The sequence below is a fragment of the Lonchura striata genome, unplaced genomic scaffold (assembly GCF_046129695.1).
Source record: "Lonchura striata isolate bLonStr1 unplaced genomic scaffold, bLonStr1.mat Scaffold_91, whole genome shotgun sequence".
In the NCBI taxonomy this organism is placed as follows: domain Eukaryota; kingdom Metazoa; phylum Chordata; class Aves; order Passeriformes; family Estrildidae; genus Lonchura; species Lonchura striata.
Window position 1 is genome coordinate 932,083 of NW_027461190.1, and position 24,577 is coordinate 956,659.

Consider the following 24,577-nt stretch of genomic DNA (forward strand, 5'->3'; position numbering starts at 1 on the left):
CGGGAGGGGGGGTATAAAAGTTGTGGCGGTGGAGGTGGCAATGGAATAGGTGGGGGTGGTGGCGATATGTATGGAGGGGGAACGCCTGGAGGTAATTCAATTTCTTTTGACCTCTTTTTCTTCCTCTCGGTATTGAGAGCAAATAATTTTGCCCTTGTCTCTCCTCTTATCCAGAGGGCTGCATATTCACTTTCTTCTAGATTAAAGGGTTCTTTTGAATTAACGTAGACATTTAAGGCCTGACAGATCCAATCCTCAGAAGACCCAAATACTGGCCAATATAACTGATTCCCTCTTATTTGTTTTTCCCCCCAAACTTCCATGCAGTAATGAGCCATTTTTACTTTATCTTTTCCCTTCCTAGAAGGAAAGGCATTCCAATATTTAATCATTAAGCCTAATGGACTATCCTCTGAAATATGGGGAAGTTTTACAGGGATTCCCCCACCCATGGGTTCAGCAGGCTTGCTTTTCCTCTGACCCATCTTCTGGAGTGCCTTCTAACACACACACACTTGCTTCCCTCAATTCGTGGCCCAGTCCGTCGCCAGATATGGGAACCGCACTACTATGAGGTCCGCACTTGCTTGGGGAGTCCGAGCTGCCGGCTCCCCTCTCATACACCACACTCGTCACACTCCAGGATCTCCAACCCCCGACCAGGCGGTCCCGTTCTCCCAGAACAGGCCTCCTCTGGACACCAGGTCCTTCGGAAAATACTTACACCATCCGGTGTCTTCGCCTGGGGCTTCGTGCACAAAGATTAAGGGGGTAGCCGGCAGTTCCTTGCTTGCTATCGGATTTTAGGTTCATCGGTCGGAGTCCGGGGAGGAGTGTCCCCGTAAGGCCACTGTTAAAGCAAAGGCAGTGGGGTGCCTCCTCAGCAAGGCCTCCTCTCTGGGTGTTCCGATCTGAGTCACGGCACCAAATTTGTTATAAGTTGAGGCGAATAATTTGATTCAGCCTTTTAAGATCAATTAATAATTTTATTAATTACAGCAAGCGATAGCAAGCAAAACAGCGCTGGGTTCAGCTGGGAGCCTGGCTCCGCCAAAAGCTGACACCCTTTCCTTCTCCTCAGTCCTTTTTTATCCTGCATAAGTGGGGGTGATGGGTCTCGTTCCACTGTGGTTATCAGTTCCAGCACAATGGGTTTCACAAGTGGGGGTGGTGTGTCTCCTTCTACTGCGGTTATCAGTTTTCAGCAACAATGGGTTTCCACTGCTGTTATCAGTTCCAGCCAGTCCTGCAAAATCTTTCACAATCTTTGTTTGTGGTTACCAGTCAAGCCTTCAAATTCCATGTCCCGACTTCCCCCCCTTTTATCCTAATTTCATACTTTTGATGAACAAACAAGTCAATGCAGTTCCTCACAGGGACAGGGACCGGGCCCCCCTCGTGCACCGACCCCCCCAAGCACTGGGCCTGGATTCCCCTTTGTGTCCCCCACCCATGACGGAGGTTCCATCCCCTCCCCTTTGACCCCCCAGAGCTGCGGGACCCCCAGGAACAGTGCTGGGACTGGGGGGGACCCCAAGCGCTGGGGAGGCACGGGGGGGTTCAGCAGCACCAGGGGAGTCCCTTAGGGTTTGGTCCTTCCCCCACCCCTCGCCGTTATCTCCCAGGAGCCCCTGTTATCATCAGGGCCCCCCCAATTTACTGGGACCCCCTCCATTCACTGTTTCCCCCCTTCACCGACCCCCCCAGCCATGAGCCCCCCCAGTGCACCAGGACCCCCCACTCACCTCCCATCCCCCATCCATGGGAACCCACCCAAATCACAGCAGCACAAGGAGAAGAAGCCAAAACCTTCCCCACACCCAACAGGGATCACCAGGACCATGGATCAGCAGGGCTCTGCCCAACGGGGGTCACTGGGGATCATCCAGCCCTGATCCTCCCATGGGGGATGGAGCTGCAGCAGCGCACCAAGCTCTCCCCTCACTCCAAGCTCTTCCCTCACTCCAAGCTCTCCCCTCACTCCAAGCTCTTCCCTCACTCGGGTCACGCACAGGGCTTCCCTTAGTGGTGCCTCCGTTGGTGTTTGGTCAAGTTTGAGCTCATGGAGAAGCTCTTCCCACACTCGTAGGGCCTCTCCCCAGTGTGGATACGCTGGTGTGTTCTCAGGGCAGAGCTCCTCCCAAAGCTCTTCCCACATTCCAAGCACTCATAGGGCCGTTCCCCGGTGTGGATGACATGGTGCTGGATCAGGCCAGACCTGCCTGTGAAGCTCTTCCCACATTTCCCACACTCGTAGGGCCTCTCCCCAGTGTGGATGCGCCGGTGCACAGTGAGATTGGAGCTGCGGTTGAAGCCCTTCCCGCAGTCAGGGCAGCGGAAGGGCCTCTCATCTGTGTGAATCCGCTCATGTAGGAGGAGATGGGTGCTGGTCTGAAACCTTTTCCCACACTGGGGACACTCGTAGGGCCTCTCCCCAGTGTGGATACGCTGGTGTCGGATCAGGTGTGAGCTCCACCCAAAGCTCTTCCCACATTCCAAGCACTCATAGGACTGTTCCCTACTGTGGATCACCTGGTGCTCAATCAGGCCAGACCTCTCTTTGAAGCTCTTCCCACACTCGTAGGGCCTCTCTCCGGTGTGGATGCGCCGGTGCACGGTGAGGCTGGAGTTGTGCTTGAAGCCTTTCCCGCAGTCGGGGCAGCGGTAGGGCCTCTCCTCTGTGTGAATCCGCTCATGAAGGAGGAGATTGGAGCTGGTCTGAAACCTCTTCCCACACTGGGGACACTCGTAGGGCCTCTCCCTAGTGTGGATGCGCTGGTGTGCTTTCAGTTGGGATCTCCACCCAAAGCTCTTCCCACATTCCAAGCACTCATAGGGCCGTTCCCCAGTGTGGATCACCTGGTGTTCGAACAGGCTAGACCTCTGTATGAAGCTCTTCCCACACTTCCCACACTCGTAGGGCCTCTCTCCGGTGTGGATGTGCCGGTGCCTGATGAGGTGGGAGTTGTCCTTGAAGCCCTTCCCGCAGTCGGGGCAGAGGAAGGGCCTCTCCTCTGTGTGACTCCGCTCGTGTCTGAGGAGATGGGAGCTGGTCTGAAACCTCTTCCCACACTCCCCACACTCATAGGGCCTCTCCCCAGTGTGGATCCTCTGGTGCTCGATCAGGTTGGAGCTCCAGCTGAAACCCTTCCCACATTCCAAGCACTTGTGGGGCTTCTCCCTGCCATGAGGCTTCTCCAGGAGCTCCGAGCTCTGTCTGGATCTCCGCCCGCCTTCCTGGCTCAGGGGGGCTCTTTCCTCCCCGCAGCTCCCTGGGCTGGGTTTGCAGCTCCTCCTCCTGCAGCATCTCCGGGGCTTTTCCTCCTCCTCCATCCAGCCACACCCTGGAAATGACAAATCCTGGTTAGAGGGAAAAACAAGAGAAGAACTGCTTGGACTGGAGGTTCCGCCTTGCCCAAGTCCATCCCTGGAAGTCATTGGGAATCTTGTGTCTGTAAGAACCTCCAAAACACCAAGATTCAGCCCAAAAGTCCCACAAACTTCAAGACACAAATCAAAAACTCCCTGAACATCACAAGTCAGCAAAAACCTCCTCCAAAAGATAAAGATTCAGTTCCCACATAAAACCAAAGCACCAACATTTAGCCCAAGCAAGCTCAGAAACACCAAGATTCACCCTGTGAAAATCGTGGATTCCCCTCCACAGTCACCTGCTGCATGTGGGGGGAGCAGCACTCCTGGGCTGGGGGGAGGCTGCAGACACAGGGAGGGGTGGAACCTTCTGCTGCTTCCTCTTTCTGCTCCTCCTCCTCCTGTGTCTCTACTCTTCCTCACACTCCTCTTCCTCTTGCTATTCCTCCTTCTCCTGCACAATCCCACCCTCTCCTGCCACCTGCATCGTTTGACCATTCTGTTCCTCAAGCCTGCTTCTCCTTCCCTTCTCCTCCTGCCCCCAGGCCCAGCACCCACTGCCGGCTCCCTCTTCCCCCCAGCCCCACAGCATCCCAGCGCAGGGGCAGGGATGGAGCTGGGGCAGGTCGGGCTGGGGCAGCGCTGGGCTCTCGGCCGCTCCCGCCCGCACTCGGTCCCCACTGCAGCCGCTCCCGCCAGGACAGCGCGGGGGGGCCCGGCCTTGGCGCTGCCCCACTCCCACCTCCCCAAATTCCCCTCGCGGGGCCATGGGGCCGAGGGGGGGCGCAGGTGGGGTCCAGGTGGGGAATGCTGAGATAATTTCAAGAGTGGGACCCCAAGAAGAAGAATTGGAATTTGTGGTAGACACAGGGGCAGAATGAACCTTTCTGTTAAATATTCCAAAAGGTTATAGTGTAAGCAAAGATACCGTAATAGTAACAGGAGGAAAAGGAGAGAGTTTCACAGTACCCGTTATTAAAAATGTGGTAATAGAGGGAGAAACTAAATTTTGGATGAGGGATGTTTTCTTGGTCCCAGGGGCAGGTAGCAATTTATTGGGACAAGATTTACAAGTGAAATTAGGAATAGGGGTTGTTCCAGAAGATGGGAAGATGACAGCTAGACTTTTAAAACTAGGCCAGGAGGATGGAAGAAGAATTAACAAGGAAGTTTGGGCTGGGAGGGAAATAGGGGAAGATTAAATATTGACCCCATAAAGATTACAACTGAGGAAAAAAAAATTGTCCCATACATGTACGGCAGTATCCTGTATCTTTAGAAGGACAGGAATGTTTAAAGCCAGTAATAGAAGGACTAATAAAGGATGGGACATTAGAACCTTGTATGTCTCCCCATAATACCCCAATACTCCCAGTAAAGAAGCCTGACGGGAGCTATAGACTGGTACAAGCTTTAAGGGAGGTTAACAAAGGAACTCAGACCTGCTATCCAGTGGTACCAAATCCTTATACTCTTTTCAGTAAAGTCCCTCCCCAGCATCAGTGGTTTAGTGTAGTGGACCTTAAAGATCCCTTTTGGGCTTGCCCATTAGCCCAGGAGAGCAAGTTATCTTTGCTTTTGAATGGAAGGACCCACTAACTGGAGAAAACAGCAATTAAGATGGACAAAACTACCACAGGGGCTTACGGAATCCCCAGACTTATTTGGACAAGCTTTAGAAACAATATTACAAACTTTCCCCACTCCCCCTGAAATACAAATTATCCAATATGTGGGTAATCTTTTACTTTCTGGGGAAGCTGAAGCTGAAGTTAGAGAGGCTACTATAAAGCTTTTGAATTTTCTTGGGGAAAAAGGATTAAGGGTATCAAAAGGGAAGCTGCAAATTGTAGAATCAGAGGTAAAATATCTTGGACACTTGCTTAGAAAGGGTAGTTGGAAGCTCAACCCTGACTGAAACACAGGGATTCTATCCCTTCCCCCTCCCTCTTCAAAGGGGGAAATCAGAAAGATACTCAGATTATTGGGATATTATAGATTGTGGATTGAAGGATATACACAGGCAATAAAATTTTTGAATAAAAAAAATTGACAGAGGGAGATGATATAAAATGGATCAAAAAGGATAATGAAAAAATTAAGAAAAAAGAAGTTAAAACTAGCCCCAGTATCAACTTTAAGCTTACCTTCACTAGCAAACCCTTTAATTTGTATGTAAGTGAAAAAAAAGGGGTAGCTCATAGGGTTTTGTTTCAAGAGTGGGGAGGAGTAAAGAGACCTGTGGCTTATTTATCAAAGATGTGGGATCCAGTAAATCAAGGCTGGCCAGTGTGTATTCAAGCTATAGCAGCTACTGCAATCCTAGTAGAGGAAAGTCATAAACTGACTTTTGGAGGTAAATTAATTGTGTGCACACCTCATGCAGTACTAAATTTCTTCCAATCTGCATTGTGATTTTTATCTTGAAATACGTAACTTACTGTACTCTAGGATTGAAAAACTAGTTTACAGCTGTGACATAGCAAAACCTGCTATTAATTTGAGTCAATGCAGGCTGTTCAATCAAGTGTTCTCAGTGTGTAAAGTTAAACTAAAGGTAACACCAGCTGCTTGGTAGGTCAATGAGAAACATTTTTCCTTCCAACCAGTCCTTTTTCATGTACCCAAATGTGTTTTGCTTTCTTAGTTTTTTTGTTTTGTTTGTTTGCTAGTTTTTCTGGAAGTGCTAACTACTTGCAGTGTATCTAGAACAGCAATTCAAGTTGTGCATACCAAACACTTGTAACAAAATAGGGCTCATTTTTTCCCACAATGGGAGGTGGCTACATATAGAAAAGGGAAACTACAAAGCTAGATGAAGTAAAAGTTTCAGTATCTTCTAATGTAAACTGTTAATTTTTTACTTTCAGCATCACTGTGGGTTTGTGACACACACATATGAAAAAGATGGTGAGGGAGATCTCTGTTTACTATAGTTTCCTATTTCTTGAATGAGTTAGAGAGCTATGAAGCAATTGTGATTCCTTGTGTGGATTACCCAGGCCTGCAGGGAGGGCTTGGCCATGGTTCCCTCTGTGCTGCAGGCAGCCCTGCAGCGTGGCAGCAGTGGCTTGCCTCTGGTGAGTTTGCAGGCAGGGTGCTCCAGCACTGCAGTGCTCAGGGGCAGTTTCCTACTTTGACACCAAAGCTTAAATTCAAGAGTGCCTCTTTCCATCCAGTTATTGTTTGTACTGTAAGAACCTCTTCAGAGAGTGTCTCCTGGCAGTCAAAAAGAGAGTATTGCAGAGATAAATTCCTTACTTGCCGTCTCCCCCACGGTATCCACATTTTGTCTATTCCCTCTTCAAATTATAGATTTGCAAAACTCATGCTCTGTGTCCTCAGATGCCCTTCCCAAATCAAACCTTGGCTTCTTTGCAAATTATATTGCATGAACAAGGATTGCCTTAAATTTTTTAGTGCAGGCAAGGTCACTTTGGAAGTAAGTTGTGGTTTACCTTGTTCCTACAACCCTTTCAAGCTTGTGAATGGAAAATTGTGACAGCAAAATAAGTCTTTAGTTTTAGCACTGTCAGCTGTGGGTAGCTGGTAGCCCTTGGTGGAGGGTGCCGTGAATTACAGGCCTGCAGAATAGACGAAACAAAAGTAATTAAATTTGTAAGGAAGTTGAAAAAGGGGGGAGAGGTGATTGGCAGACTCACCTCTCCAGGATGTAGGACTAATGTTCGAAAGTGGACTGATATTGGAATGTGGATGTTGAAATGTGAAGAGAGAAAAAAAGGGCGAAACAGAGAGAAAGGGAGCGGGAAAGAGGGAGAGCGAAATACACCCCAAAGTCCCCATACCGTCGCTATTTGTAAGTTCTCCCCCATTCCTGCTAGACAGAGTGACAACAAGGGGAGGGGGAGTGACAAGGACAGAGTCAAAACCAAAGCTGTGAAAAACAGGGAGAGTGGGACTGCCAATAGAGATAAGATCAAAGCAGAGATAGCTGACTCTCACAAAGTGGTTTATTTTTTTAAACAAGACTTCTTTTCTTTCCTTCTGATTTTTGTTGTTAAGAAGAGAAGGCTTTTGTTCTGAAGAATGGGTCTGTAAGACTAAAACAGATGTTGCCTAAAAAGCAAAAAACCAAGAGATGTGATACATCTTGTGTTAAATTTGGGCTAGTCTTTTTTTATTTAACTAATTATAGCTCACAAGAAGAAGAATTTGCCTCTGCAGCAATTAGCAAAGCTGGATACAAGAAGAAGAAGCAGCTACAGAAAAAGTTTTTAGTTAAACCCAGAAAGTTTTGAAGAAAACTAATGGTGAAAGTTAATGCAGTATTGTTTTTCTTTTAACACTGTGTTATAAAGAAGTCTTTTCCAGGTACTACTAAAGCAGCAATCCCAACCATGGAAAAGAGGGTGAATTCATGCCAGCAAAATAAAAGAATTTGTGAAGAAATGTGAGGAATGGACTATCACATCAAAACCAGGTGATACCAAATTGACTTTCAACCAGGACTGGGTGGTAATGGTTTGGGAAGAGCCAAATGATCCAAGGCAGGTACAAAGAATAACACCTAACTGAGAAATAAGGCAAAGCTTGCATCACTGGTTCTAAGCCCTGCCTGAATAAGCCCTGAGACGCCTCCGACACCTCCTTGGCAGAGGAACACTGCCACTTCAAACAGGAGGATCGGGAGTGTTTGAGTCAAAGAGTTCTGATAGTCTGGCCTTAGCCTGTGACTTGTACAGGCAAAAAGGGAAATTACCATTAATACTATGCTGTATACTTTATTTGATTCATCCCCATATTGGACATGGCAGCTGGGTTATAAGTGAATGTTTAAATTATGAGAATAATTGGCATTGTAGCTCACAAAATCTATGTTCTCGTGGCAAGAAGTATTGAGTACTGAATCAATCCCCTATACAGAAAGACCTCAAAAACTGAAGTAATAAATTGCTTTTGTAGATGGGGATTATCAATGCCTGTGGACTGAGAGATACCTGAGGAATGGTGGAAAACCACTGTTAAAAGGTGTCAAAAACAATTTGCCTGGAAATGAGTAAAAAAGGAGTGACAAGGAAAACAGAGGGCAAGCCTGGATTGAGCACTGTACTCACCAGCGAGAAGATCACACGTACCTGCTGTGGGCAGCAGCCCCACAGGCAGGGGAGGTGGGGGTATAAGCCATGCCAGACCTCTGTCATTCCTGTTTCTGTCTCTCATTTGTTGTCTTTTCCCTTCTGAGATAGCAGCAAGATCGTGTCACAAATGCTACAGAAAGTATCACATGGAAAGAAACCAAAGTTCCTTTTTGTTACACACACCCATGTCAACAGCCACTGTTATAACCCATCCAAATTAAGTACCTGCAGAAAAAGGGGGAAAATTATCACATTACGAAGAACTTAGGAAAAAGTAGTAATACTTGGGGCATGGAATGTCCAAAAGGAGAGAGATGGATTTGTTTTACATTTGATCTTAGAAATATAGTCCAAGATTCAGTAGAGACAATTAGTAAAGAAAAGGTAAAACAAGCACAGCAGTCTAGCTCTGTGTTAACCCCAAATTATATCCTGAGTCATATTAAATGACTCCAAGCAGTTATAGAGAAGATAATAAACAAAGCTGCTCAGGCATTGGAATAAATATTGAGTCAGCAAAGCGAAACATCACCTGCAGTGCATTAAAATAGGTTGGCTTTACGCTATTTATTGGCTAAAGAATGGGGTGTACAGATTGTTGAAAATAGATGGCAATGAGGATGTCATCCTGGAAAAAACAAAGGATATCAGAAAAAAATTATGACCTAGGTATCAGTCCAAAAATGGGAAAATAATGTTAAAAACTAGCAGGTGGGGTAATGTATTGAGAATGGGATGCTGGAAGAAATTAGGATTCTTCCTTTTATGTGTTACAAGTGTTTTGATATTTCTTCTTTGTTTAATCCCATGTTTTATTTGATTACCAACAGAGTCCAAAGAATGCAAGAGGACAGGAAATATTCTTTATAAATCATTTGGCTTGAGCAGTAAGAGGTGGGATTGTGAAAAATGCATATTTATGATTGGCTTTTCGCAAATGTTACAATGAATATTATATGTGTCATGTTAGAAAGTTATGCTGTATTAATTCCCTTAGGTATTGTGTTAAGTGTAGTTTTAGGTTACAACATTATGTTAAAATAGAGATTATGTATGTGGGGGGAGTTTTCTTTTAGGAATGAGATACTCACTTTGAAGAACACCTAAATCTTCCAAAGGAGAGGAATTTATGGCTTCTTATCAGAAGAAGCCAATTTCTTCAGGCCTTGCTCAGACTTGAAGACTCCAGGGGATTAAAGGAAACAGTTGACATACAACAGAGTTTCTTGTTTAGAACAGAATGTATGCATAACCATGAAGGATGTATGAATATGCAACAAGTGTCTTGGTTTAAGGGTGATTCCTTTGTTCACAAGTCAAGCTTTTCTTGACTTAGAGTCCGAGAGCATCTGGACATCCGTAATTCTTTGCTCTTTTTGTCTTGTAATTGTCCTAACTCTAATTGTATTATTATTTTTATAACCATTTTATTATTATTAAACTTTTAAAATTTTAAAAACCAAGTGATAAGAGTTTTTCAAAATTTTCAAAACTAGATGAGATTTAATGGTGACCCTTTAACTCATGAACAATAAATAGATGATTTGAAGGAAAAAAAAAAGCAGCAGGTGTGGGGGGGGGGCACAACTGAGGCTGCTGAAGGCTGCTGTGGAAGAGAAGCTGCATTCCAGGCACCCAGGAGGAGCTTCAGAAATGCAAATTAACACTGCTGGGGCAAACTGGGGACAATGTACCTGGCTCTTCTTGCCTGGGGCAGGAATTGGCTGATTCCCTCTGCCCCACACCCCAAGCTCTGCCTGCTTGCAGGGATGGAATCTGCACAGCTGAAGGCAGAGCCCATGCTGAGGATCTCTGACTGCAACAGAAATGGCTGAAGCTGCAAAGGGAAACAGCAAATGGAGAATGTTGTGAAAACTTCACTAAAATAAGGGGGGGATCATCCCTCTGCCCACTCCAACATCTGCTGCCACTGTCTGTGCTGTACAGGGTGTATCAGAGCACTGGGGGTTTTGCTAGAACAAGTTCAGGGAAATCAGTTGGAATTCAAGTATATGATGAAGGAGTAAGAAAAAAAATGGTCAATTGATGCAGCCCCAGCTTGAGGGAGCGCCCAAACATGGGGAAAAGATGAACGGCCACCAGAACAAATCCTACAACACCATGGACCAGCCCCTGGGAACCAAAATGATTTTGTGAAAAATGCATGTTATATGGCTCTGTGCAGATAGTTACTACATGTATTATGTTATAATGATAACTTGTGCTGTATGAACATCTTAATAGTATGGTAAACGTAGCTTTGGAGATAAAATTAAGCTTTAGTAGTTAAAAGAGAAAATATGCATGTGTGTGTGTGTGTGTGGGGGGGGGGGGGTTAAGGAATGAGAACACCTAAATTCCCTCTAGGAACACCTAAATTCTCCAGACAAGAGGAATTTATGGTTTTCTTACTAGAAGAAGTTAATTTCTTCAGGCCATGCTCAGACTGGAGGATGCCGTGGGGATTAAAAAAAATAGCTGACATACAACAGACAGAGTTTCTTGTTTTAAATAAAATGTATGCATAACCATGAAGGATATAAGAATATGCAATAGTGTATTTTTTTAGGGGTGATTGCTTTATTCACAAGGTATTCTTGTTGTGGCTTAAGCGCCCAAGAGAGCACCTAGACATCTGTAAGTCTTTGCTTTTTAATGTCTTGCAATTGTCCTAACCCTAAATTTTTATTAGCCTAATTGTATTCCTACTTTTATAACCATTTTACTAGTATTAAACTTCTAACATTTTAAAAGCCAAGTGACTGGCGTTTCTCAGAAAATCAAATAAGGAGACAGAGAACCCATTTATCACTACAATGGCATCATTTGATTACAAGCTGTCCTCAGAATAAGAACCAACCAGACAGCTCCAGCTCCTGACCTTCCTGCCGACCAAGCCACTGAAATGAGGAACACAACATTTCAGCAGGAGATGGGATCAGATTATCTGTGAACAGAAAAAGGAGGAGTTTGTGGAAAACTAAATGGCTCAAACTGCTGTTGGCAAAGAGATGACAAGGGAAAAGTGCTGAAAAAGATAAGAAAGGAATTAGGAGAGCAGTTTATGTATTGGTCCAAACATGGAAAGGATGGGAATGGGACACGCTTTCCTGGCTCCCCAGCACACCAGGGGTTAAAGGAATGCTGCTTCTCCTCTTCTGTGCTGCAGCAACTCTCATCTTTTTACCATGCTCCACACCTTGGCAGTGCAGCTCATCCAGCAGCTGAGCCAGGGCATGCAGGTGGCAGCCAGGCCTCCTGATCCACAAACGGCTACAAAAGGACAGGGAATGAGGGCACCGAGAATAATCCCAAAACCAAAGAGGACCCGGGAAGGACAAAACAGAGTCAAGGAGTGAATCTGCCTGGAGATAGGGCCGGGCACTTGTAGAGAAGGGGAGAAACCATCAGTTCCAATAAATGTTACAAGTTGACCCAGACAGCTGCTCAAAGTCCCGCCACATTCCCGAACTTCGAGGAGAAGAACAAAGACTTAACAGAGCCATGAATATCCGCTGTTCTACAAAAGGAGGGTGCACATTAACGAGGACAGGCAGCAGGCGCATCGGGAAGTCGGAACCTTCCAAGGAACTCAGCCAGTGGGCAAAGGCAGAGGGAGATGCGGCCGGGAAAATGAGGATAAAAAGGAGGCTGCGGGCTACAGCCACGGCAGAGAGCGCACGGCAAATGCCCCACGGCCTCTGCCCCTGCTCGGCAATAAAGTCACTTTGACAGGACTCCTCGCTCTCCCCGGGCACACGAACCTCCGGCGACGGGAATTTCCCCGCCCGCTGCCGGCCGCGGGGCAGCCCCTCTGTCCCACCCACAGCAGCCGGGCCGAGCCAGCGCTGCTCCGGCAGCGGCTCCTGCCCGGCCCCGGCGGGAAGGAGACCGCGGGCAGCCGCTCCCGCAGCGCCCTCAGCCCGGGGCCGGCACGGGCCGGACACGGCACCGGCGAGCCGCCGGAGCCCCCTGCCGCCCCCTCCGCCCGCAGCCGGCCCCGAGCCCCCGCAGAGCCCAGCGCGGCTCCCACCTGCGCCGGGGCCGCCTCCGAGCTCCGCCGCCGCCGCCTCACCGCGCTCCGGCCGCTGCCGCCGCTGCCGGGCCCGCGCAGCCGCTCGGCCAATGGCGGCGCTGCGCGGCCACGGCCGCCCTCAGCCCGCCGCCGGGGCCGCGCCGCGCCCCGCTCCCACCAATCAGCGCGCCGCGACCGCGACTGACGGCACCGGCGGCCAATGGCAGCGAGCTCGGGGCGGGCTCTGCGCACGGCCCCGCCTCGCCCCGCGCTCTCGGCGCCCCCGGGCTGCGTGAGGGGAAAGCCGGAGATGAGGAACAGCCCCGGCACGGGCCCGGCCCGAGCCGGGATTGAGCTGCCCACACAAACAAACTTCTCCGCGCCTCCCGCCACGGCTTTCCCGGCCCTGCGCCTCCCGTGCCTCCGCCTCTGCGGGAAGCCCAGGAGCCTCACTTCTCCTGCCCCTCGTTAGCGCATCAGTGCTTCGCTTTGATTTCCCCCGAAAAGGGAAACCTGCCCGAAGCCCTGTGGGTGGGTGGGGCAGGGGAGAGATTTCTGGCAGAAAACTCCAAAGACTCGGAGCAGGAGAAGGAGAAGTCAGTGCAGAGCCTTAAATGCAGCTTTCCCCACGGCTCCCTGCTCCCAGCTGCACCTCCTCCCCCGGCAGGGCAGGAGACAGGGAATGGGGCCATGCTCAGCTCATCCCCCGGGGCTTCTCCCTCTGCTCAGGGACAGGAGTCGTTCCCTGCTGCACCCTGCGCTCTCTCCCGGCCGAGACTTCTCCAGGAACTTCTCGGAGCGGAGTCCATCCCCTGGGCACAGCCCCCTCCGAGTGCTGCAGCGTGGGTCACTGTGCCACGGGCTCAGTCCTGCCAGGACAGGCTGCTCCAGCGGGGCCCCTCTGCCCGCGGGCTCACAGCTCCTCTCAGGCATCGCCGAGCTCCAGCCCGGCTCCTCCAGGGGCTGCAGGGGATCTCTGCAGCCCCATGGACCTGCAGGGGATCTCTGCATCCCCATGGACCTGCAGGGGATCTCTGCCTCCCCATGGACCTGCAGGGGGATCTCTGCAGCCCCATGGACCTGCAGGGGGATCTCTGCATCCCCATGGATCTGCAGGGGGATCTCCGCAGCCCCATTGTAATATACGTTATGGAACAATTTGTACTTATGAAAAATATACATCAAGTCAGTTGTGCTTGTAGAAAAAGATTCTTAAAGTTTTATATGACCAGTGGCTGCAGCCGGGGCTGGAGAAACCACAGATGGCAGAGAAAGAAAGACCTAATTTCCAAATGAAAAAAGGTAGCTCGATGCAGAGATGGGCTCTTTCCGGGGACAATCCAGGAGACACCCAACGTTTAACCCCTGGTCTGCCGGGGAGCCAGGAAACCGAGCACACGGGCATCCCGCCCTTGCAGCTGCTGAGGAGGCTGCTGGGCTGTGCTTCAGCAGAGGAGATGGAATGTGGCTTACCACTCTGCCCTTCTCTAAAAACGGAGAATGGGTCAGGAGGTTTGGGCTCTGAGCACACAGGAGCCTGGCCCAGGCACAGGCCGTGGTGGGACAGGGGCACAGGAGCCTTCTGTGACTGACCGTGGCTCTCTGGTTTCTCTCTGCAGACTGCCAGCTCCTCATGCCATGGAAACGGCCCCACTTGGCCTGCCAGTCTGGGAGGGCTGGAGGGCTGTGGGTACTCATTTGCTGTCAAAAATAAATTGTGGTTTTTTGTCATTGTCATTGTCATCATCAGAACATTTCTTTCATCCTTTTCCAAGTTTTTGGCCCCTCCAGGGTGATATTCTTGTGTCCTTCCTCAGACAGTTGATGGCATTTGGCAGGGGGGGTTTAGCAATGTGAAAAGTTCAACAACAGCTCCAGTTGCCAACTGCAGCAGCCCCTTCAGGAGCCCTGAGCTACCAGCGAGGTCCACGTGTGCCTTGCAAAAGGGAGTGGTTTGCAGCGATGGGGTTGGTGCCCTGCTGCAAAAGCTGGGAGCAGATCAGAAGTGGCAAAATGCCATTTTGGCTCAACCCCCACCCAGGTTCTTTATCTTTTCCCTCTGCTTGGTGATAGGCAGACAGGGCTGGATCCAGCGAGGTTCAAGTTCTGGGTTCTCCCTGGCATCAAAGGGATCAACTAAACTCTTGTATGCAGTGACTGCAATAGGGCTACTGAAGGAAAAAAGGGAATGTCATGAGATGGGGAATCCTTCTTGTCTCCTCTGTCTCCCCAGGAGCCCCTTGGAAAGGGAAATACCCACTGGGTTTATCTGACTCCTTCCCAGCCAGCCTTTCCCTCGCTCCCGGGTCTCATTTGCTCCGCAGGATTCACCAGCTCGCTCAGCTCAGAGGAGCTCTCAGAGGAGAAAACGCTGCCTGGCGTGGGGCTGCCTGATCCCTGTCTCACCTTGATTCCATTTGCCCCCTCCCTGCCCCATCCAAGAGACCGAAGGATCCCCCACAGCCCCACGGTCCTGCAGCAGATCCCGGCACGTTCCCTGCTCCGCTCCTTGGTGCCCTGGGAGGCTCCAGAGCCCTCCCTGTGTGCGGGACAGCGGCTGCAGCACCGCTGCGCCCGTGGGCGAGCAGCGCCCAGGAGCAGCTGCGCCAGCTCCGAGCCTGAAGCGAATCCTCAGCGCACACAAATGACAGCTGGCACTTCAGGGGCTGGCAGGAGAAGCTCAACCCATCTGCTCGCTGCCCTTCCCAGCCATGGCCACGCTGGTGCAATTGGAAGAGTCGCCCCTGCCCAGGAAGCTCTCAGGTCGAAAAGAGGAGCAAAAGCCACGGGTTTCTGAGGTGTTAGCTGCCACTGCCTCTGGTTTTCCTTCCAATTCCTAAGGGGTTTTGACTGGTTTTACCATTTCAACACTTTCTGTGTAGAATGCTTATTTTATGATTGGCTTTTCACAAATGTTACAATGAATATTATATGTGTAATGTTAGAAAGTTATGCTGTATTCATTCTCTTAAGTAGTGTGTTAAATAGAGTTTTAGGTAACAACATAATATTAAAATAGAAACTCTGCGATGTAGGATTTTTTTACTTGCTCAAGCAAGAGATGAGATAATCAATAAACTCTTCACACAGGGATGGCGGTGACTTGGGGCACATAAAGAGTTACAACCTCCTTATCAGAAAAGACAAACATTCTTCCATCTTGTCTCCATCTTTATGGAAGCACCAGGATTAAGGGAAAGAAGTTGACAAAATCCAGAAAAGTTCCTAATTTGCAAGTAATTTATGCATCATGTATGAGATACATGAATATGCAATAGGCTATTGCTTTTAAGGTTATTCCTTTGTTCACAAGGCATGCTTGTCCTGGCTTAAGTGTCTGAGAGCATCTGGACATCTATAATTTTTTGCTTTTTATTGTCTTGTAATTGTCCTAACTCTAAATTTGATTACTCTAATTGTGTTACTATTTTTATAACCATTTTATTATTATTAAACGTTTAAAATGTTAAAAACCAAGTGATTGGCGTTTTTCACAAAGTTCCAGGCTCCCGGGGCCCCCCTTATCGGTCTGTCCGACCCCGCAGGCTGCAGAGGGTCCCCCAGCTCCGGTGCCGCCCTTCTCCGCTCCCCAGCCCCGCCCCGCCGGTACCGGGCGATCCCCGGTGGCTCCGGGCTGACGATGCAGCGCCTGCCCCGGGCAGCCCAACCCCACCGCGGGAGGGTCCCACGCATCCCCGGCCCAGCGCCGGGGCTCTGCCGGCAGCCAGCACCGGGACCCCAAAATTCTGCTGTCCCGGGGCCACCGAGCGGGCACCCGGCCCTTGGCCCTGTTAGAGATACATATTATAATATTGGCTTTTTGTAAACATTCCATTGGATTTTATATGTGTGGTGTTACAATAACTTTGTTATATAGTTTTTATTTCTGTTGTTCATTGATTACGCTCAGACATACTAGTGCCATAGCTGATAGAAGCATGCTTGTGTTAAAATTCCTGCTTGGATGGGATAACATCCAGTGAGCACAGGATGAGGACACCTGTACAGATCTGCCAACCATCAGCACTCACCGTCTGAAGGCAGTGTGGGCCGGGGCCAAAACTGAAGATGATGATAAAAAAGGACCAAAACCACAACCAAGGAATACACATGCCCTAAAAAGGCGCAACCGAGGAGGAGCCATGCTGAACAGTTCTTGGAATATGTAAACTAGCTTGGGAAAAAGTTTACTATGCATAAGGGACTATGAATATGCAACAGGCTGGTGTAAGGGAAAAGGTATTCAAGGGGTATCTCCGGAGATAAGCGTGTGCTCTTGGCTCAGTGCCGAGATGCACCCGGCCCTAACAACCTTTGCTCTATGGCCTTGTCTCCTCTTGTCCTGTATTAAACTTTTTAAATGTTCCCAGGGCAGTGAAGGTGTTTTTCCCAGCCCCGAGCAGAGAGCTCTGCCCGGCGGCTCCCGGGAAAGGCGGCGGCGCTCGGCAGCGGCCCCGGCCCGCCCGGCCCGCGGGAATTCCCCGCAGCGGGACAAAATCCTGCCCCGAAGGAGCGCTCGGAACGCCGCCTGCGGCTCCTCCGTGCCCCGCAGGTGCCGCAGCTGCCCCGCTGCGGCAGGCGCGGCTCTGGAGCAGGGAGGCTCTGCGGGACCCCCGGGCTGTGCCCCCTCCCGGGCCGTGCCCCGGGGCTGATGCTCGGCCCGGGCTCTCTCGCTGTCCCGGCTCCCGCAGGCTCCCGGCGGGAGCGGCACCGCCCGCCCGGCGCCGCAGGGCCGAGCCCTGCCCAGCAAAGGCTCCGTGTCCACGGCCGGGCCCTGCCGGGGCTGCGGCCGCTGCCCGGCCCGGCACAACCCGCAGCGCCCGGCGCGGCTCCCTCCAGCCGGGCACTGCGGCTCCAACCAGGCGGAATATTCAGCGCACGGAATCTCTGTCAGCGCTGCTCACATTGCAAAACCAGCTGCTGCCGAGGCAATCCCACCTCCCACTGAAGCCTCCCACCCAAAATGCTGCCTTCAGCTTGGACACACCGGTAAGAAACCCAAGAGCAAACTGAAAGCTCATTAGAGAATCTTGCACAATCACATCCAAGAACATTTTGTTATAAAATCACAAATATTAACAGAAGCTGAGAAAGTCAACAATGTTAGAAAACAAGCTTCCAACAATGGGACTCAAAGAGCTAAGGGCATGCGTTTGAATGGAATGAGCTTTCTCTTTCCGACATGTGAGCAATGCCATGGAATTTCCCAAACCAGAGAAATAGGGAGGCCTGGCAGCAGCAGCTTCAGACACAGACACAGCAATGACACAGAACAGGGCAGGGCAAGAGGCTGACAAAACTCTAGCCGCTATTTGCAATGAAGTACCTTTGTTTCCAGTTCTAATCTAGCCACTATTAATATATATAGAGTCCAAAAGACTAAAAATACTAGTAATAATAATAACTGTACCATTAATAGCAAAAATAGAGGTAATAGAAATAATAAGAATTAATAGTGGTAATAAAAGCTCTACCATACTTATACCAGGTTTGCATGGCCAGGTTTTGGTAAGGGAGGAGCTCTAGGAGCAGCTTCTGTGAGAGCAGCTGCTCCTCCATGTCCCACAGAGTCAATTCCAGCTGGCTCCAGGACAGACTGGCTGCTGGACAAGGCTGGCCCAGTTAGAAATGGTGGTAACACCTTTGGAATAAAAGATTTAAGGAAATGGGTGATCCTGGAATTGTGGCTGTGAGCAGGGAGGAACAGGGTGAGGATGTGTGAGGGGAACAGCTCTGCACACCCCCAGGGCAGGGCAGGGCAGGAGGGGCAGGAGCTGCTCCAGCTGCTGGAGCTGATTGCCCTGAGATTCCCTGGTCAGTCCCTGGGGAGGCAGCTGGGCCCTGCAGCCCGTGGAGGGCACGGAGGGCAGAGATGCACCTGCAGCGCCTGGAGGAGCCCGTGCTGGAGCAGGGGGATGCCTGAGCGGAGGCTGCGACCCCATGAGAAACCTGTGCTGGAGCAGGGACCTGGCAGGGACCTGCAAACCCCTGGAGAGGAGCCCACGCTGGAGCAGGGCCCTGCCAGGACTTGTGAGCCCATGGAGGAGCGAGCCACGCTGCAGCAGCTTGTGGAGAACTGCTGTCCGTGGGATGAACTCACCGTGGAGAAGTTCATGGAGAAGTGTCTCCAGGAGGGACCCCTGGCACAGCAGGGGAACGACTCCTCCCTCCGAGCAGCAGGAGAAACAACAGGGGATGAACAGACCAGAGCCCCCATTCCCTGTCTCCCTGCACCCACTGCGGGGGGAGGTAGAGATGGGAAGGAGGGAGGGAAGGGCAGAAGGTGTTTTTAAAGCTTGGTTTTACTCCTCACTATCCTGCCCTGATCCAGATAGCAATAAATTCCATTAATATCTCCAATTTTGGAAATGTTTTGCCCATAATGGTATTTGCTGAGTGATCTGTCCCAGTCCATAGCTCAACCCATAAAGCCTTCATTCTGTTTTCTCTCTGCTGTCCATCTCTGGAGGGGAGTGAGAGAGCAGCTTTGGTGGGTGCCTGACATCCAGCCAGGGTGAACAGCCAACACTTCCTTTCCTTCATTCATTCTTTCTTTCCAGAGGTCACTGTGAAGGGGTTGAGTGGGGCTTTGAAGGAGGGAGTGAAGGTGGTGGGGAGTGGTGGCGACAGGAGCCACAGGGACGAGGGACAGGCATCAGAGGGGCTTGGGCAGCTGGCAGGGGGCACGGCCTGTCCCCCTGGCCCAGCAGCAGGGGACAGGGGGCACGGCCTGTCCCCCTGGCCCAGCAGCAGGGGACAGGGGGCACGGCCTGTCCCCCTGGCCTGGCAGCAGCCCCGTGCCCTGCCCAAGGCGCTCCCAGCAGGGCCTGGGCCCCAGAGGCAGGGGGAGACCCCAGTCCCGGGGCAGCGTTTCTGCCCCGTCCCCTGTCCAGCCCACCCTGCCCCGTGTGCGCAGTGACTGCTGGCACGGGCTGCCCTGGACACTGTGACCTGCTGGGGACACTGAGAGCTGCCCCGCTGTGACACTGCCCTTGGGATTGCACAGGCACCAAACAAACCCCAGCCAGCACCGCCCCTTGTCATGTCCCAGGCACCGGAGAGCATCAGAGCCAGCCCCGCTCCTGGTGATGTCCCAGGCACCAGGGCACATCCCAGCCCCGCTCCTGGTGATGTCCCAGGCACCAGGGCACATCCCAGCCCCGCTCCTGGTGATGTCCCAGGCACCAGGACACATCCCAGCCCCGCTCCTGGTGATGTCCCAGGCACCAGGGCACATCCCAGCCCCAATCCTGCTGATAAACAGATTTCAGGGGCACAAAAACAGTTGCAGACTTCCCATACTTTAGGGATCCATTAAGCACAGGAAAACGGCAAAGATTCATTTGTCACGTATGCATGGGAAAGGCAGAAAGGTCAGAACGAGGAAGGCTTATTTTACTTCCTCATTTTGGAGACTCCTCCCCAAAATGGCCCCGGGAACAGAACCACACATGCTTAATAGCCTTTTTGCCAATTAGCATATGAAGCGGAGCAGAGGAAGTGACAGGGATATGAATATGCATTCATATTTTGTGTATTCAAGACCTCTGTAAATAAAAAAGCTTTGTAATACCTGTGATTTTTGCAGTGTGCATTAGGGAATTATCCCACGTACTGCCCAGCTGTCTCAATAAACATACACTTTCTAACTTTAAACTCTTAGAGAGTTTTTGTCTGTCTCAGTTGGATATCGATATTAGATTGATATTCATATTTTAGTAAATCATTGTCTTAAAGAAGTCCTAGTATGTGTATTAACATGCCTTTTCTTAATATTCGAATAATTATTGTTGCATTGCTTCAAGATAAACTGGTATGATTCAAGGAATATCCACTGAGGTACACACAGAGATTGGATTTTTCATAAGCAAAGTGCAGTTGTAAAGTTTTTTCACTGAATTCTGCCACTTGTCATCATTTTAAAAGTTAAAAGTCAGCTATTAAAGTCAATAAAAAATTTCTAACTTCTAACAAAGGGAAAAAAGTATATGGTTTGCACTAGATAAAATATAAATACAGAAAATATCTCCCAACCGAGTTCCTTGCCCTGATCAAAACATCTCCCAATCAAGTTCTTTGCCCTGAACCTGGCTGGTAAAGAAAAATATTATCAGTAAACCTAGGTGAAAGTTTGCATAAGTTAATAGTATTCAAAATACATGTGCTGTTCCTATTATTATTTCTTAGACAAAGAAAAAAGGGGAAAGGGGTTGGATTGAGGGCACACCCTCTTCCCCTCTGAGTCTGTTCTCATGTTTTACAATAAATCCTACAACAGTACAATGCAGCTGCCTAAAATATGGACACTGGAAACCACAGACAGCATTAAAAATGATCACCTGCCTCATGGACAGTTCATAGAAGGACTTGATTTCTTTACAAATTATTTCTCATGTTTGCAAACAGTTTTTCTGTTTACAGACTCTTTTGTGGGAGTTCGGTTTTTTTCCAAGGGATCAAGTGCTGAAAGGTTGTTTTATAAAATTGGGTTTTTCTCTAAGGGTTAAATGGGCTCAGGGTTAAATACTTTCTGCTTTTAGAGATAAGTTCAATTTGTAACCAAGAAGCATTATGCCTGTGGCCTGAGTTCTCCCCTAACAGTTCCTGAAGGGGAATGCTGCAGCTGCAGTGTAAATTAGATGGATGCTGTCCTCTGTCCCCATGTTTGCAAAGGGCCCTTGCAGATGGGTGACAGAGAACAATACACAGAATTTGATAAAGAAAAGAAGGGTGAGGTGTTACCATGATTGACAGGGGTCTTGACCAATCAAATATCTCCCAAAACTGCAGGCACCTCACGGGCCAGAACCTGAAGGGGCGTGGAGCTCAAACCAATGAGAGCTTCCAGGCCTGGTCTTTCAAATGCCCTGTCTAAGGGGGGGCTTGGGAAATAAAATCTCTCTGTTGCCCCATGAACTCGGGAGGAGCAGTCTTTGTCTCCTGTGCCCTCGCTGCCCCATGAGACCAAAGAGATGTTCACCAGGGCCCTCCCTATTTGTGGCCGTTCATTGCCCAGCTGAGCAGACAGCCAGTTGTGTTTGCAGTGAGCTGCCACAGGAAGACACACAGCAGCTGGAGATTTGAATAGCAGGGCTTGGGCCAATTCTTCTTCTTTCAGAGTGCAAGAAAGACGCAAAAGCACAAGGAAACATGGCAGTGTTTCAGTGGAGTCTCTTTGTCCTGTGAAGTTCAGTAGTTGTTGGTGTTTCTGTGCTGCTGCTAATCCCTTCCATGAAAAAATCATCCCAGGAAGGAGCAACAACATCTGACACGCACCAAATGTTGCCACCAGTTGCTCCAGGTGCTGCTACCCACAGCCCCTGTAGGACGGAGCACAGCCCCCAGTACACACCAGCTTTGGCTGCCCTCTGGCAGAGAAGCCCTTTTGGGGCACAGGTTTCTGGGGCAGGAGACGGGCACCGGTGCTGCCAGGGCTCGGGGGAACTCTGCTTGGGCGGGGACTGTGCCTCACCTGCTGCTGTCAGCGCTGCCCGGGCCCCAGGGCTCAGAGCAGCATTCCTGCCCTGGCCCACACGTTCCTGGTCTGTGTCCCACGGCCGTGCTCAGGATGGCCACCATGTGGGACGTGTCCCGAGGAGGCCGTGCCAGCTTCTGTGGAGGCCCCGTGCCCTTCCCACCGCGGCTGCGTCGGCAGCTGCGGGGGCTCCTGCTGCTCTGAGCCCGCAGAGCAGGGCAGCGTTTGCTGATGGGCTGAGCCCTTCCTAAAGATCCTGTTGGGCTGTCTGACACACCTGGGGCAAGGCATTCCTTCCACCCTGGGCCACTCTGGGGGGCTGGGGGTGGCCCCAGGGCAGGTGGCAGTGCGTGCAAGGGCCCTTGGTGACACGGTGCAGCATGGTCACCGTGGAATGGAACGGGGCAGGGATTCCAAGGGCCCTTGGTGACACGGTGCAGCATGGTCACCATGGAATGGAACGGGGCAGGGATTCCAAGGGCCCTTGGTGACACGGTGCAGCATGGTCACCGTGGAATGGAACGGGACAGGGATTCCAAGGGCCCTTGGTGACACGCTCTGGCAGAGGTGTTGGCAGTTACAAGTTACAGTTACACTCCACAGTGCTCGGTGCACACGACGAGAGAGGACGCGAGAGAGCGGTGCTGTGAGGAGCCCTCGCACAGACACTCATTCCTTGCTGACCCAGAGCTTTCCCAAGGTATTACTCCTGCAGGTGAGCTCGTGGCCAGACCAGAGCACTTGGTGACCCCTGGCCTTCCCGAGGCATCTCTTCTGCAGCTGCCCTCGAGGGCAGACCGTGGCATTTGCACCAACCTTGACAGGAGTCTCCTGTCCTTGTGGCTGGAGCCCCCAGGACCAGAGTGCAGGACTTGCTGTCCTGTAGCCTTGCCAAGTCTTCACTCTTGCAGGTGCCCTCAAGGCACGACTGCAGCACTTGCTGACTCGGACCTTTTCCTTTTCACCTTCTGCAAGCAGCCATGAATCCAGGCAGTGTCGTAGAGCACAGACCTGCGAGCGTGCCCAAGCTGGCCTGGGGGAAGGAGGAGAAAGAAGGCCCTGGAGCTGCCGCAGCACAGCAGCCTGAAGAGCTGGAGCAGTTCCAGCCACCGCAGAAGGGTGAGTGACAGAGCTGGGCCACAGGGCTGGTGCCTGCAGCCAGCTTGGCCCCATGCCATGACATTCCATGCCATGCTATGCCATGCCATGCCATGCCATGCCATGCCATGCCATGCCATGCCATGCCATGCCATGCCATCCCATCCCATCCCCTGGGGCCATGCCCATGGACAGGATGGAATAGGGGCCAAGCAGACACCCCACAGCCGTGCTCCATGCCCTGGGCCGTCACGGGGCTGTCCCTGCCTGGGCAGCGCAGGGCTGGGCTGTGTTCTCCGGCCTCTCCCGCAGCCCCTCAGCTCGGGCTGCGCTCGCTCTTTGCCAGGTGCAGCCGTGCAGCGCACACGAGAGCAGGAACACACCCGTGGCCGCTTCCGCAGAACAGCGCAGGTATCTGCAGCCATCCCCACCTGGGCTGGGCCTGCTGGCACTGCTCAGCCCAGCAGCACGCCTGCAGCACTCCATGGCTTCTTGCCCTTCTCCTACAGCTCGTTTGCAAATTCATCAAGAGAATTCGGCAGGAAGAGACCAGCACCATGGGCCCTGGGCTCAGAGCATACTCAGAGCTCCTCGGACATGAGACCAGTGCCGCCCTGCTGGATTTGCTTGTGCAGAGGGGTGTTTCCAGAGCAGAGCAAGTAGGCAGCTGTGGCCAGGCTTCAATTTCCCCATGAGTCACACGTCTTCCCAAGCCACGGTGCTGGGCCCTGTGAGCCTTTGAGGCCATCACATTGTGGTGGGAAGGGAAGCACTTCTCTGGGGACACTGGGAACACTGCTCCCTCTGGCAGCTTTCCAAGTCTCCTTGTGCCTTCTCCAGGTGCCATCCATGGTGAGATACATCCACCATTGGCTCATGGCCAATGATTCTGCTGAGCACAGGCTGGACAACGCCCTGCTGTATCTCACAGAAGCGCAGCCAAATGACGCAGTAATGACACTCCTGCGTGTGGCCCCATCCTGTGACAGGTACGGGGCCCACCTGCCCACAGGGCTCAGGGCTCACCCCAACCCATCGCCCTGCACAGCCTGTGCCAGGTGTCTGACCCACAGAGAGTACCAGGGCCCTCTGGCTGCTCCCTCTGCCAGCCCTGGCATGTCAGCCCCAAGCCTGCTGCCATGCTCCCTCGCTGCCCCACAGGGGCCTGTCCCCACAGGGCTGGGCTGCCTGGCTGCTGCTGGAGAGGGGCAGTGGGCAGAGGCAGAGCCGTCGGTCAACCCGGGCCCCTAGAGATGCCCAGGCCACGGTGCTGTGTCTGAGATGCCCTGAGACAGATCTCTAACCCCACAGAGCTGCCATGGCCATGTGGAAGACCATCATGTGCACGCCCTGGACTGCAGAGCTGGCACAGCAGATACTCCTGGATGTGCTGGGGAGCTGGCCAGAGCACAGCACGTGCACCTCCGATGGGGACAAAACGGGTGTCTTTGTCCTGGCTGTGAGTTTCTGCCAGCGGCCTTTGCTGGCCCCAAGGTCACCTGTCCAGCAGCTCTCCAT

The 24,577-nt window shown here is 51.4% G+C and overlaps 1 protein-coding gene across 1 annotated transcript in view; it reads right to left on the reverse strand.

Moving 5' to 3' along the window:
- Positions 1–1,751: 1,751 nt before the first annotated feature.
- The window catches only part of LOC144248810 (uncharacterized), a 75,195-nt gene continuing 52,369 nt past the window's right edge, over positions 1,752–24,577 (reverse strand). Inside the window, exon 4 of the mRNA XM_077790797.1 lies at positions 1,752–3,181. Within this exon, the coding sequence (XP_077646923.1) occupies positions 2,023–3,181 (1,159 nt within the window). The 3' untranslated portion in view covers positions 1,752–2,022. The remainder of the gene's footprint in view (positions 3,182–24,577) is intronic.